The following is a 16220-nucleotide window of genomic DNA, read 5'->3' as shown; positions in this document are numbered from 1 at the left end:
TTCATTTCAATAATGTAAATGTAGTATCAGCATTGTGACAGTAAGTATTTATTCAGCTTCCTTTAACAATAGCAGATACTGCCTAAGACTAAAAGAGACTTACTGAAAATACTAATTAAGGACCATTTTGGTTTTACATGTTTAAATAAAAAAAAAAAAGTAACAATGATTTATCAAACGTACAAAAACATTTACAAAGTCATACCGTTGTTAACACGTTTAAGTTTTAAGGCTTTTGGAGCATTTGTTTTACAGTAATTGTGAATAATCAGACATTAAATGTTGTCCACATGCTCAAAACAAATCCAGCGTTAGTCTTCATCACTGCTCCACGCATCCTGAAAGGCAGGGTTCACCGAAGACTGGCCAGCAGCACCCTGTGAGAGACCAAAACATTTAACTCAGTTTGCACAATAAAGAAAGCTCACTTCTGTGAAAGTACATAATATATATGCACGTGTCACATGTATGATTATATAACTAAGAAAAAATACAAGTATCTGCAGTTCCCATCAAGTGTGATAGACAACTATGTAAACATTATTTATTAACATGAAGATAACACTGAAGTTTCATAAGTTAAATTCTTCAGATGACACGTGCTTATCTATGATCTCGTTTCTGGAAGGAAAAACAAAAAATCCAGAAAGGTCCAAATCAGAGGACGTTCATTTATAGTAAATGACCACAATTATTGAAGATTAGCTTAAAAACATATATATTTATATATATGAAGATTAAAAGAGGTTTGCAGACTATAATCATTATTGTTTGCACTGGGTATGATGATGTAACATTCATGGCCTTTCTGTACAAAAAACAACCCTACAAAAGCAAAAAGAAGAAAGATCAAATCTGTTATATCATCAAGGGCACTTTATGGAAGCTCTTCTTCACCACTGAAAAACAAGGCAGGTAGAGCCACGACAAAATTTTGAATTATCTCCAAATATTTTGGGTTGTTATGTCAAAATTTCAACTTTTGTCTCAAAGTTGAAACTCTGGAATATCTAAACTGAAATTTTGAAACACTAAAAAATTTTGACTCATGCATAGCAGTTATTATTGTTGTTATTATAATTATATTGTTTTATTTTTTTTCAGTGGTGGAAGCAAAGTTCAACAGCATTTGGATTCCACAATTTTTCAGATTCTTCCATCTACTATTGTTTCCTGTTGTTATGACCTTTACCTTTACTTCATGGTCTGAGTCTTCCTCCACATCTGAGGGACGGAGGACAGGGACCCATGCTAGAATGTTACAGTCTTTACCTCCACTGTACACCTCCTACATACAGCACAAACAACAGGGACAATAATGTACACATCGACCTTTTCAGCAAACCTCAAAGTACTTCCAATGACATCAGTGCGGGGAGAAAACCAGTGTCAACAAGCATAACTGGTACCAAAAGCAAAGTAATGAACACACTTAAAACTGTCCATGTACAACAGGTGATGTCACAGGGGACAGTTTAATGACTGCGGGTCATTATATCATACAGGAAGCATAAAACGTTTTCAGAACAAGGTGTCCCTTCCTGTGACTCTTCAGAGTGACAAGCTGCCAAACTGCATTCTTATAACTGTCAAACACAGAAAATCGATGTCACCGGATGCAGCAACTCCTAATAAGGAGTGCACGGGTTAGACGGCCTTCTCCATTTGTGCCGATACATAATAGGCTGTTTCTCAGCACAAAGGACTGGCTAAATAAACATAACTAGGATTTAAATTAATTAAGGAACACTGGAGTAGAAATACATAACTGAAGTACTAAACAAAAAAACACCATCTTGAATGAAAACAAGCACTGTTTTCACTAAAATATTACTCTTAAAATAAAATGAATACAACCTATCTGAAGAATAATCTTGCAATTAATACTTATTTAATAAAAATAGAATATAGTTACTGGAATCACAAAGAATAGGCAGGGAAACCAGTGGCTCTAGATTATTGCATCCACGCTTTCATGTTGTTAAACCAAGTTGTGATCCTACAATCCAAATATCACAAAGAAGTCATTAGTACAGACAGCATTTTCAAGTCTTCCATTGTCCAAGTTTGATGAGCCTGCATGAACTTTGACACATATTACACCTATTCTTATCAATATTATATTGAAACGTATCATATAATTGTATATTGTTCACATGTTGAAATAAATTACCAATCAATCAATCAATCAATCAATCAAAATAATCAATAACTGTACATTTATTCTCCCATTTACATGTTTCGTCTCAGGCACAGTGTACAGAAAAGATGACAATAGCCACCATGACTTCACCCATTGATTATGAAGTCCCATTTTGACTTGAGCGGGAGAGTGAATTTATCTGAGAAAGCGACAACGTTGCATGCTAACAAGGAAGTGACTCGTCAGTCACAACATAGGCCTACACTAGAGTGTACACTGCTTTAATAGCACTGTAAAGAGAGGAGAGAACAACTGCACCACCACTGCAAGATAGGAGTATGGTTGTTTTCTTCTGGCAACCAGCGGTGTCACTTCCTGCTTGCCTTAAGAAAAAAGTAATGGGTTCACTTTTTAAGATGCATAACTTTTCTGTATATACAGTCGATGATTCTATCACATTTTGGACTTGTGACACCTGTGAAGTAATCCTGAATCACCTGTTGCCTGTCGGTTAGCACATATGTCCATATACACAGATTTTAACATGACTCATTCACTCATTGCCTCGATTAGGTAATTCATTGAGGCACAAATGAAAGAAAAAGCTTTTGCAACATATCTGGTAGCACTGACGACTAAAGAGTCAAGAATTTATTTAGTCGAAATGGCTGTGATAAAGCACAAATGTCACATGGAACTAACTGCTTCCAATTCTGTCAACACAAGCAGAGCGTTTTACAAGGCAACAGCAAAACAACAGTAAGACAGACTGCACTGTTTTGCTCCTAGATCTGATAAAGCAGAGATAAATGTGATGGCATTAATTTTCACACATGGTAAAGAGGCTATGAGCACAAACCTGAGTTTCACATAAGAAGCACCTGCATTTGCATTTATGGAAGTCAGTATTGACTCTACCCTGTTATCTATCCGCAGGAAGTAACTCATTTGAGAGTACCATGGTGACTGCAGATTACTTACAGGTACTACTGCAGAGCTGATGAAATAAAACAAAAAGATGAGGAACAGAGAGAATCCAGCAGGGTTACTGTAAGCATGCGGGGGACAAACCACTCTTGACTGTGAGGTGATAAATCAGATGGACTCACCTGGTAGTCTGGGTGGAACTCACAACAGTCCACACTGTTATAGTGACCCCTAAGCATGGTGACCAGCTCTCCCGTGTGAAGGGTGTACACTGCAACAGAGCTGCCGCATGGCACAAACACAAACTCTGGGCTGCAGCCACGTGACACTGTGAACTGTAGCCTTTTCCGACTCTCGTTGCAGACCTTCCCATAATTTACCTGAGGGATAACGAGTGAAGGGGCACACGGTTCAGATGACATCCGAATAAAAAGTCCAAACATAAACCTCAGGCATTTTCTGCATAAGGATTAAGCCATTTTTAATCGAATGCCAAGATGTTGCAAAACATTCTGGAAGATTAGAAATTTTCTGCACTTTCATTTGACAAAAAAAAACTTCAATTAATTCATGAAAATGAAAATAAGATTATCCAAAGAGCCCATTAAAAGACACTAATATTTAAAGGCTTCTAAAGCTTAACTGTGGACATAAAACTTGGACACAATTCCTTTAAAGGCTTTATATATCATGGCATTTCCAGCAGACTCTTCTGTATTGCTTTTTGGTCTAAATTATTTAACTATTTCATTTATCAGTATAAAACTCACTCATATCGTGAGGCTTTTATAACTGATCGCATTTTATTTCAATTATTTGACACTGTTTTTGTTTGATATCCTTGTTCTTGCAAAAGATGCTAGATTTTTTTTTTTTTTTAAGTGTGTCACTATTTTTCAAGACTTGGTAGAGTTTCCAAAATGAAGACAAACAGAACTTTAAATAGGGCAGCTATGTGAACTTGAAGGCAGAGAATAACTTGTATTTTTCCTATGCATCTGTGAAACAGGCTGAATGAGGTAACACATTCCAAGGCTCGCAAAATTTCTAAATCCCTGGAAGCCCTTCGGGCCGGCACTCTACAGTTTTTGGTAGCCCAAAATAAATTTAAGTAGCCCGAATAAAAAAGGGAGCAATTTTTTTATGTTTTGTTTCCGTTACAATATTATGCTTTAATGTTTAATATTGTAACGGAAACAAAAATTAATCAAAAAATTTTTAAAATACAAATCACAACAACTGTATAAAGATTCCAATCATCAACTCAAATACTTGGTTCTCATTGAACAGAAATTTCTATGAACTTGTAAGAACTGTGTAGAACATGAATCAGTCTGTGTCAGATCCTGAATCTGACATTTCCACTGGAGTCACTGGTAAGAGGTAAGTGGAACCAAGATCTAGGACATTTGCTTTTTGAAGTTTGCAAAGACTGCTAAATTTTGCCAAAGGTAGTTCACTCTTTGCAACATAGTACGCTGTTCTAAACAGCTTTTTCAGGACTTCTTCTCGTGCTTGGTTCATTTTTAGTATGTTTTTTGCAATTGCTGTTTGTTCTGGGAAAGATATTGCAGACTGGGAAATAATGCATTCCTTGCATTTCTCATGGGTTCTGATGGGGTCTTTCTTAAAATTACTGGTCCCAGTAACAAAGGCGCTTGTCGACTCAGAAATTGAATGAAACTCACAACACACCTGGCAGAACATCATGTTATTTAGTTCGTCATATTCCAGCCACAGAAATTCTTTTGTCCATGAAACCAAAAAAGCTACGCTTTTTTTTGCCTCATAGTCTGATTTGTCATAACTTTTCCGTTTTGTGGTAAGCTTTTCTTTGGCTGTCCCTTCTTCACCCTGTCTTATTTGGCTGAGCAGAACCCCCCCCCCCCCCCCCCCTTCCTGACACCATGACACCCCCCTCCTCCAATCCCTCTCTCAGCAGCAAGACAGCTCCCCCCCTCCCCTCCTCCCAAACATCTCCCAGTGTCACAGTGGATCAGGTCAGGAGGCAACTGAGGAAGCTTCGCCCCAGAAAGGCAGCAGGCCCAGACAAGGTGTGTCCTAGGATGCTAAAGGCGTGTGCTGCTGAACTTGGGGAGCCGCTACAACGAGTCTTCAACCTCAGTCTGCGACTGGGGAGAGTGCCCGCCCTATGGAAGACATCCTGCATCGTCCCGGTCCCCAAAAAGAACCGGCCCAATGAGCTGAATGACTTCCGACCGGTGGCACTGACGTCACATCTTATGAAGACTCTAGAGCGGCTCTTCCTCAACTTCCTCCGACCACAGGTACAACATGCCCAGGACTCACTACAGTTTGCATACAAGGCGGGTGTCGGAGTGGAGGATGCCATCCTGTACCTCCTACACAGAGCCCACTCACACCTGGATGGGGGAAAAGGCACGGTCAGGATCCTGTTTCTTGACTTTTCCAGTGCCTTTAATACCATCCGGCCCTGTATGCTTCAAGAAAAACTGAACAGGATGGAGGTGGACCCCTGCCTGGTGGCTTGGATCTCCGACTACCTCACCGACAGACCACAGTACGTCAGGCTGAAGGACATCACGTCTGACACAGTGGTCAGCAGCACAGGAGCACCACAGGGAACTGTGCTGTCCCCTCTTCTCTTCACCCTGTACACCTCTGACTTCTGCTACAACTCTGAATTATGCCATATTCAGAAGTTTGCAGATGACACGGCCATCATGGGGTGTATCTGGGATGATCAGGAAGAGGAGTACAGAAGTCTGGTGAGGAACTTTGTCACATGGAGTCACACAAACCACCTGCAACTCAACACCTCAAAGACTAAGGAACTGGTTGTGGACTTCGGGAGGTCCAGAGAAGGTCCACTGCCGGTTCAGATAGAGGGGGAGGAGGTGGAGGTGGTCAACAAGTACAAGTACCTCGGGCTGTGGGTGGACAATAAACTGGACTGGTCATGCAACACAGAGCACCTGTATAAAAAAGCCCAAAGCCGACTGTACTTCCTCAGGAGGCTGAGGTCTTTTAACATCTGCAGGAAGCTCCTGAGGATGTTTTACCAGTCGGTGGTTGCTGGAGTACTTTTCTATGCTGTGGTGTGCTGGGGGAGCAGCACAGCAAAGAAGGACTCATGCAGGCTGGAGAAACTGATCAGGAGGGCTAGCTCTGTGGTCGGCATGAAGCTGGACACTCTGGTGACAGTGGCAGAGAAAAGGACATTAAAGAAACTGATGGACATTATGAACAATGCTGGGCATCCTCTGCACACGGCCATAAACAATCAGAAGAGTCTGTTCAGTGACAGGTTGCTTCTCCCAAAGACAAGAACTAACAGACTTAAAAACTCCTTTGTCCCACACGCCATCAAACTGTTTAACTCCTCTCTGGAGGGGAGAGGGAGGGGAAACAGGAGGACAAAGGAGGGGGGAACAACTAAGCTGTAGTGCCTCTTCACCTCACTGTACAATACCTTGTGCAATACTTTTTGTAAATAGTCAACAGTGCAATAGACTCAATACTTGAAATGTGCAATTCACTTGTATTTTTATTTTTTATTCCTATTTATTCTATTTATCCCCTTTGTATATTTTATTTATATTTGTCTCTGTATTTATATATGTGTGTGTGTGTGTGTGTGTATATATATATATAAAACAATTCTGTAACTGTAACTTCGGTCGTTGCTGTGCTTTTTGGAAGTCGAATTTCCCAGAGGAACCCACCCGAGGGATTAATAAAGTTCTATCTTATCTTATCTTATCTCTCTAAAATACCGGCTTAAATCCTGCTGCTTTTACACATGTAACGCTCAGCGATTCTCTGCGCAATCAACCTCTCACATGTTTAAGCTTGCTGTGGGAGATTTCACTTGTCATGTTTGAATAGTAAGCTAATGAGTGATAAGACGATGTCAGAGGAATTGGTGTGCAAGTAATCATCACTCACCAATCAGTGCTGCCGCTCTCTACACACAGTTCGCGCAATCGCAAAGTGAAAGCAAAAAACAAGCGGAAATTCAAACGCGATTTCAATATGTCACATATTGACAGTGGCTCATCGATGCCAATGACATAATTACTCAGCTACATTTTCGAAAGAATGCAAAAGCATTGACATATATTTTCCTATGATAGCCCGATGGGCAGGGCTGAGATAGATTTTGGTAGCCCGACTGGAAAAACCTTTTGCGAGCCCTGCATTCCTTTCACATGTCACTCATGTGCAACACAAGTTTTGCATGGAAGCACACTTTTTTTAAGTACCCAATTTTCTGGTATCCATGTTATCTCAGTCTAGACAAAAAAAAAAAAAAGAAAAGAAAAGAAAAAAACAAAACAAAAAACAATCCGCCTTTTTTATTTTATGCTATTTCTTTGCTCTGATTTCTCTAACTTCTGGGCAAAACTAAAAGCAAAAGTCGAATATTCAATCTTTGAGGCTGTGAGATCTAACACGTAAACCTGGTTTTTACAACCACTAACATTTTCTGATCGTTGGTAACCAGTTAGGGATTGTCAACTTGTTTTACCTGTTTAAAAATCTGATGGCACAAGTTCATTGTTCCTGGCAGATCAATTATTTTGGGTAAAACAGAACAAAAAAGGCAAATTATTCAAAAACAGATTTTTTTCAGAAGTACATTATGTGAATTTTAGTAGCTTATAAAAAACGAACATTTATAATACTTACAATAAGAAAATGTTTAATCTGTTTGTTTGCCTGGGTGCCTGGGTTTCACTATATTGTATTTTGATGCTTCGGCAATATTCTTTTTAGAATTTAAGCATTGAAGCATCTACGAATCTGAATTTTAGTAAAACTAAGTCTGAGTCTCACCGGGATAACGTACACTAAGAAAGCCTGTGAAGTGCGTCTGTTATAAAGCCTGTGTAGCAGCATTCTTGCTCAGGTAGTTCAAGCCCTGAAGAGAAGGCACCATAGTAACCTAACTCACACCCTTCTAGGATTGAAATTCTAAAAATCTGTTAACTCCTTTCATGTTTCTAACTGTTTAAATGGTGTAACTACAACTGGCCAAGAACCAAGAACACTTGTAATAGTCATCAATATTGATTTCATCAATTCTCACACCTATTCTTATCAGTATTATACTGATATAACATATAATCAGATAATCAGCACCCAGCCTGCAGATATACTATTTGTTGTGTTATTTAGCTCACTGATAGGATTTCAGGCTTCATGTATGCGGCCTTTTGTAGCTAAAACTGAGCATAGTATTACTTCTATCAAGCTCAGCTGCAATTTCAACAGCTCAGTTGATATCAGCATCATCAAAGAACTGCAGGGCAGCACGGTGGTGCAGTCACTGTCTGCAGGAAGGATCTGGGTTCAAATCTACTGACCAGTTTGAGCCTCTGTGTTTGCTGTGTGTGTTCTCTACAGGTACTTGAGCTTCTTCCCACAGTTCAAAAACATGCTAAATTGGTCTGGATGTGCAAGTACATGAATGTCTGTCTCACTATGTTGCTAAGCTGGGACAGGCCTCAGGCCCCTTCATGGCCATAAACTGGATAAGCCCTTAAGGAACTGGTTGGAAGGATATAGTTGTAGGATAGTCCTGACTAGATTATGACTGAGCCTCTGTTCAGCAAAAGACAAACTGGTTTGTTGTAACAACATTACATGAAGTGCTTTTTTACACAGGCTGTGAGGACAAAGCCTTCATACACCTTACCAGTGTATTCTCCCCGGTGGCACTATTCCATAGCCTCATACGGTCATCGGTTCCAGTAGTGAGCAGGTAGAGGCCATCACCAGTGAAGCACAGGCCATTCACTCTGCCGTTATGGGCGGTGTTTACTGGTTAAAGACAGATTAGATATGGTAGCAGTGTATTTGTCACCTAAAGACTTTAAGAAATATTTGTCTTATACAGTGACAATCCATCAATGATAAGTTTTTAGTGTCCATCAAAACCATATGTCTCCCAGAAAAACTGGTTTAATTGTAATCGGCTGTTCTCTGAACTTCTGACCCCCTGGTTTGAATGCAAAGGCACTTCAAACAGGAAAAACAGATACCATTTATGCAGAATGTTGACCTTTTCCCAAGTGAGCCAAACTCAGCACTACCCTGAATATCTTGGAAGTCATTAGACATGACAATTCAGAGGAAAACAAAGCTGTCGTGGTTCATATAAATTAGAAATGTATTTTTAATTTAAAGCATCAGCAATCGGATTGGTTCATGTTGATGCTCTGAGGTCTCCCATCCAAAAGACTTCCGCTGAACTATTTTGGTGACAGGACACACCTCAGCTCCCATTTATCTACTGCATGTAAACTGTATATACAGCACCACTGTACAATAAATACTACATTATGGGGCAAAAGATGGATAAATGGGGTATTGAGGTACTGAACTAGAACTGTTTCTCTGTCAATGACATAATAACACAACAAGATCTCCTTGAAGTCAGCTCCACTCAGGAAAAATGAGACAAAAAATTTAATGAAAAGAAAAATGCCAACAATACCTGCCTCAGAGGAGGCTTTCGACTTGTCTCCATTGTGTTGGTCCAGAGTGAAGAGACTACCTGAAGCACGGCGCACATCCCATACTTTCACCTTGCTGTCTGCACTTAAGAAGGAAAACCAGGGAAATGACTTGTTTACTTTCTATGCTCCCTAAAAATTCAGGTACTTAACAAAAACATGATTTGTGTTTAAATATTCCATTAACAGGATACAAGCTGAGGCTGATGCACTACAGACGAGCTGGTTTGTGTACCCTAGTGTTTGTTTTTAAAGGTCAGTTTTCTGTAGGGAATTAAAACGCTGCTCCATATTAGAATATCATACACGTGTGTGTGTGTGTGTCTCTGTGCCAGTTGTTTTCAAAATCACTTACACTCTTTGGGGACAGAAGCACAGTGATCCCAGTGGGTTAATTAGCAGGTCTAATGTGGCATAAAACAGGTGGGGACAGTATCTACCATATGCTAAACTGGCAGGCCTGCTAGAGCGCCACGGTGCTATCTAGTAGTGTTCTGGTGCCATTATCCTTGATGCAGGGTTGTGATGTAGCCAGATGGCTGGGAAGTGAGATGACAAGAACTGCTGGGAAATTACATAGAGGGGATTGTCCTGTAGCTGGCGTTTCACTTTGATGTGGCTCTGAGGGCAAACTAGGGTAGCCAAGAATGGCAAAGAGAGCTTACCTGGCAGTGGCTAAGATATGCTCGTATCTGGGTGACCACCGCACAGACAGGACCTCTGCTCTGTGACCTGCAATGGCAAATACGTTACTTTCTTTCTTCTGCGTGGGTGGATGAAAAGAACAGAAAGAACAGAGTAAAAGCACTGTGATCAACTAACCCTGAAGAATATGAATCCGTGAACCGGACTTGAGGTCACACAGTTGGATTTTAGGATTTGTGGTGCCCACTGGAAACACAGAGACACAGACATAGTTCAAAGATTAGACTTACAAGGATGATGTAAATAGTGAATAGGGGCACTCCTTCTAAAATGTAAAATCCCCAATTATCGTTATCAATGTGTAAAAGGTGTGTTATCAGGGTAAAAACAGGAATTTGAGGTTCTAAGAGAACGAGTATGATACTGTAAATATTGCTGTTTAGGAACAGATTCCCTTAAAACAGTTTCCCTTGTGTTAGTGTCTTTCTAGAAAAAACCGAAGGTATTGGGGGAGGGGGAGGGGATTCACTCAAAACTAGTTTGACGAGAATCTGTAAAACTTCTAACGAGGAATGAATTGTTTAGGAACCAAAGAAAATAAAAGAGATTGACACTGTGATTATCTCTGAACTAGAAACAGGTGTGTCAAGGGACTGGTTATGTAAAGGACATAGAACACATTCTCCAGTAGGTATTAACAACCTGTTGGTCCAGCTCAGTGAAACAAGAACACTTCTGCTGACCGAATTATGCACCCCAACCCCACCCCTTCATACATGTAAAGCACTTAGCACCTTGCTTAGTATGACAAAGCAGTGACAGGATAAGTATTGTGATTTTTGTTCAATGAGTTTGAAAACACAATGACAGAAATGCAAGCAGCTAGTGCAGCTTGTTTACTCTGTGTCACTGAGATCAGCAAAAACTCACTGGGATCATGCACGCACCTGCAATGAGACTGTGCTTCCTGGCGATTGGGGACAGGTGGTGACAGTAGACGTTGCCTTCAAACTGAAACACTTCAGCAGGCTGCATAATCAAAGAAGGAGACGGAGAGAAAGAAAAATGTTACTTATGGTAGAAATACAGCAATCTCCATATTTAGACCTGTGTGTATTTGCTTATGTTTGCCTCAGTGACAATCTATAGAAATATACAAGCACAGTTTTAACATTTAACAGTGTTAGAAAGTCACTCTGTGAAGGGAAAGAGCTCCCAGCTTTAAGTAAAAATAAAAGGGCAATGCAGATCAGAGCTCAGAAGGCAGATCGCCTGAGCACCAGTGGCGGTTACAATGCAAATTCTTCAGCAAACATAAAAAGCCTCTCTGTGCTCCATCTGTAAGTGTGCACCAGCACCCACGTGGCCTTAACCACTGGCTGCACACACAGAGGAAGCTCTGTTTGCATAAAAATGCATCCACAATAATGCAAAACACACACTAATGGACAAACAGCCATGAGCAATTAGGAATTTAATAGATGCAACTGTGTGTGTGTTTGTGCGAGAGACAGAAACACACAGGTTAAACCGAGTGAAAGGTTGACAGGTTCTTTTCTGTCCCTTCCCTGACCTTTTAAAGCAACTGCGGTGCCAGTGTAACTCTAGCACAGTTCAGAGCCTGCCATATGGGACAATGTGGCATAGAAAGGTAGAAAGCATGAAGCAGAAAATAAGAAAGCGAGGGGAAGAGAAAATGAAAAGAACAAAAGGCGGGGGTGGGGGTGGAGAAGCCATAAATTAGAATTTGATAATGAAATGCAACACACTCTCTGTGAGCTCTACAATAAATCCCACCTTTGTGGAGTTTTAATACAACACTCAGTATTTATTGAGGCTGCACAGAGAGGTGTTGATTTAGCTCTGGTATTACTGAGTTTATGTTGGGTGGCACTGTAACGCTTCCAGTATCTCTATCTTTGTTCATGCCACTTCACACACATTTTGCAGGTGTGCCTGACAAAACTAAGCTAGGTAATAAACTTGTTAGGCATTAAGCCTCTCTGCAACCCCTACTGGCTTTGCAGTGCCAGTACAAGAGCCTTTAGCTGGCAGATGTGTTTAACTGTTCGCTGTCCACAGCTGTTACCTTATGTATAAAAGCATGACTGATTTAGCTTAGGGAAGGCCACAACTCCTTGCAAGACCTCCTCTTGCTCATCTGGCTGACCTTAAACAATCATTTTTCTAACCTCTGCTGTCAGTCTCCATTTCACCTAGTGGCTTGATTACCAGATGATACAGTAGTTGACATGCCTTACCTTTAATGTCTCTGTGTCCCAGACTTTCATGGTCTTGTCAAAGGAACTGGATACAAACATTCCTGTGTCATAAGGATACCACTGGACTGTCTCTACACTAAATTTATGGACATAGCGGCTAGACCTAAAAACAAGAACAAAAAAAATAAAAATAAAACATGGGGTGAAAGCCATGTGTCATGTTTTTGATTTGGGATTGACAAAACCAGATAGCGCAGGATGTTTTCTGTAAGAAATGAGAAAAAACTCTCATGTACAGTTAGTTCTATAAATGTTTGGACGCTGATACAATTTTCACATTTTTGGCTCTTAACTCTGACAGCTGAAACTGAAATAAAATAATCAAGATGAACCTGAAATGCAGACTTTAAACCTTAAACTGAAGCGGATGAATAAAAATACTGAACTGAAGAATTAGAGACATTTTTACACACACAACTAAACAAGTTGCTTAAAACCTGTATCATGGATGGCTGTAGGCTGTCTTTATTTCCTAATCAGTTATGCAGGCAAAAGATGGGAAGTTGACTCCAAGGCTTTCTGTGAAGCCTCAATAGTTTTCAGTGAAAGTGAAGCCAGCCATGCTCATTATGCAAATGAGCATGGCCCTGAGTTTCATGCTCATGACCAGAGCATGAAACTCAGATTAACCTGTTCCAAAATGCAAGAAGAACGTTCTGTAGGTCCAGCATTTGAAGCGTAGAACAACTTCTGCAGTGTGATCCATGGGAATAGATGGTTTCCAATAGCACTGGGTATTGGTGTTTATTGAAGACAGAAGCAGATTGATAAAATTTTGAATGGTATTGCACAGATGTGATTTCTTTTCAGATTTAATCAAATGCAGCAACGCTAAGTCAATGATACTTCACGTTACAGATGCGCAGTTCCCAAAAAACTATTAAAACAAGCTGGAAGTTTATTTATAAGAGTGGTATTCTGTAGTAGCAACGTGAATCCCCTAATCTCAACACAATTAAAGATGCGTTTTATTTGATAAAGACAAAACAACTGTAGACAGCTGTTGTAAAAGCCTGGCAAAACTTCACAAAAGGAAACTATTCTCAAACCCATTCAACACTCATTCGTTTTAGTAAAAAGATTACGCTAATTTATCCAAATCCATTTGAGCTCGTAAAATTATGGGAAGGTATTAAACAACAGCTGTAATTTCTCAGTGGTTAATGGGTGAAGGTCTGCGTTTTGATTGCATCTTGATTATTTAATTTCAGATTTACTGTGGTAGATCTCTTCTAGTTTCTGTGTATATTTTATAGCCAAAACAAAAAGCTGTAGGTAGCTGGGGACAGCACTGTGTGTACAGCCCGCAATAAAATGCTACTCTCTAGTGGATGGAATTAGTAAATGGGCTAACATTTACCTTCCTACTGTGCAGACTGCCTTGCAGCTGTACTGTAGTTTCCCACTGAAGTTCTCCAGGTCATAGATGACGATTACTCCGTCTGCACCTCCAGACAGCATGCTGAACAGCAGAAAAAATGTCATCTGAAATACTTTTTTTTACTTTGTCTTACAAACCTTGTAAAATATACACACATAGATTCAATCATCAGGCTCACCCTCTGAAACCAGACTTCTGCCTTCATATTCACTATACTAACTAACAAAGATTGGGGTTACTTGATAAAAATATGAATTTCCAGAGCAGTCAAGTCACAGTGCAGGAACGTTTCAATACTATGAATAATTGTTCTTTCATCTAAGGGTTAAATGAGTGTTTAATGTGACGTAAATATACTTACATTGTTATCTTTACTTCTACTTTATTGGGTTTTGCTTTGTTGTCATTGCTTTTATATGTTAATCTGTCTTGCTGAAATAAATTGCCCCTTTGGGATCTTAAGACTTATTTCCTATATTTTTACAGCTGCAAAGGTCTTAAACAGATTAAAAAAACATCAAGCACTTGGGTAATGTTTTTGTATTGTTTTTACTTTATTCTGGTCTGTATTTTGACCATCTTTTGTAATGCCTCTGTAAAGTACTATAGTTCTCGGATTGGTTCTTGTCTTAAAAAGCGCCAAAATAAATTAATTTTACTTATTTACATACTTATCATTGAACCACTGACAGTGATTCTGCAGCATTTCAAAACTATACAGTAGAGATGGACCGATCTGATATTACGTATCGGTCTGATCCTCAATAGTTACCCACAATAATAATAATATGAATAATAATAATAATAAACTCTCAGACCTTTACAGAGAACCCAAGGTTGCTTTACACATAAAGGTTTAAGGTCAAAGCCTCAGTGAGTAGTTGGCATTTCAACTATTTTATGAAAATGTCCAGAGACAGCTTATGGTGGATCTCAAGCGGGATCAGCAGCAGTGAAGGTTGTCCTCCGAAAGATCGCAATGTAGTGTGTGTAGAAATTAAATATTACAACTTTCACAGCCTATGGTTAAGATATTTATCTCTGTGTCAGGACAGCAAGTTATTTAGTCAGATAAATTTTACTTTTCTGCATGATTTTTCCAATAGAGCTTATTTTTTGTTGTTTTTATGCAACATCCCAATCACTGCAATATTGCAAGAATTAACATTCCAAGGGGGGATATTAATGAATTATTTTATGAACCTGTATGGGACATGGGAATGGCACAGTCTGGGTTCAAATCCACTGGCCGAACGGGGGTCTTTCTGTCTGGAGTTTGTATGAAAGAACTGAATAAGTGATTAAGAAAATGGATAGATTAAGCTTTGTTTACTATGTTACTCAGACTTACTATCTTCCCTCAACTGCTTCAATGTCAATGGTATTAATGCCATTTCCATGGATTCGGTCCACATCTCTGTCCGGATTCAACTGCAGACCGAGGACCCTTTGGAAAGAGAGAGATCGCTGGGTTTCTTAAGTGAGTCACACATATTATAATGTAAAAATGTATGAAGGCAAACTGAAACCTAAGTAGTTAACTAACTCTAAAACGTTAGAGATGAATTAACAAACAATGGCCCAGACTAAGGCGCTTAAATCTAGAGTTAGTGTTTCTTTCTTTTGTTAAAATAAATAACTTTTCAGTTTGTGGGAATTTCCAAAACATAATAAGTCTGGCACATATTCGAGAGTCGTATGTAATACAGCAATGATGCTAACAATAGTTAAGAACTATTTATAAACAAAACCTCATGTATGTGTATTAACTAAGATGCTTGTTATGTTACATAATGTTCATATAGTACCGGTATAATTTCGATTTCATAGTTTTATTAGTCCAAAGCTTGCTGTGGACTTCTTCTTGCTAGTTATGTTTATAAGAGCTTCTCTCTCACCTTCTCGTTGATTCCGCTCGTCTCAGTCTCAGAGGGTCATCCAGACCAGCCCGCCTGGCTGTCAGAAAGCCCAACATAGCTTCAACATGAAGACAACTTTTTTCTGTTTTAACAGTTAGCCAGTATTTAAACCGCGTTACAGTTCAAAAGCTAACATGTTACCCACAATGTAGTGACGTTTTAATCCAAAGTAAGTCTCGGGACGTCCTGTAAAACATTACACGATATGAAATAGAAAAATACCCAACTTAAATACTTCCATCGTGATATTTTTACAATTCATTGCTTATAATTCAAAGAAATTTAAGTGGCCTCTCAAGAATTCAAAACAAGTCGCCGCCATGTTGGATTCTAAAGCATTCAACTACAGATGCGATGATTGGTGGGTCTGATACCGTCACCCAATCACAAACTAGTTTGTTCATTCTGTTCCCAACCCAT

The 16220-nt window shown here is 39.5% G+C and overlaps 2 protein-coding genes across 4 annotated transcripts in view; both read right to left on the bottom strand.

Moving 5' to 3' along the window:
• Positions 1 to 16220, bottom strand: part of pde4d (phosphodiesterase 4D, cAMP-specific) — a 316846-nt gene that overhangs the window by 227733 nt on the left and 72893 nt on the right. The window lies entirely within an intron of this gene.
• ercc8 (excision repair cross-complementation group 8) lies at positions 33 to 16147 on the bottom strand. Of its 3 annotated transcripts, XM_082555169.1 has the most exons (13): positions 15946 to 16147; positions 15780 to 15837; positions 15233 to 15328; positions 13861 to 13962; positions 12480 to 12603; positions 11166 to 11247; positions 10396 to 10464; positions 10239 to 10305; positions 9555 to 9658; positions 8754 to 8878; positions 3253 to 3450; positions 1193 to 1288; positions 33 to 377 (listed from the first exon to the last, which is right to left on the bottom strand). In XM_082555169.1, the coding sequence occupies exons 1-13, from the start codon at positions 15995 to 15997 to the stop codon at positions 312 to 314; spliced, it is 1239 nt and encodes a 412-aa protein (XP_082411295.1). In that variant the 5' UTR covers positions 15998 to 16147; the 3' UTR covers positions 33 to 311. The 3 variants fall into 3 exon arrangements, with proteins under 3 accessions (XP_082411295.1, XP_082411296.1, XP_082411297.1); XM_082555170.1 differs by having other exon boundaries at positions 15780 to 16147; XM_082555171.1 differs by lacking the exons at positions 15780 to 15837; positions 15946 to 16147 and adding an exon at positions 15085 to 15150 and having other exon boundaries at positions 15233 to 15313.

The sequence above is a fragment of the Aulonocara stuartgranti genome (genome assembly GCF_965226115.1).
Source record: "Aulonocara stuartgranti genome assembly, chromosome: 12".
Taxonomy (NCBI): Eukaryota; Metazoa; Chordata; class Actinopteri; order Cichliformes; family Cichlidae; genus Aulonocara; species Aulonocara stuartgranti.
Note: the sequence above shows the minus strand (reverse complement) of the source record. Positions and strands in the feature narration are given on the sequence as shown.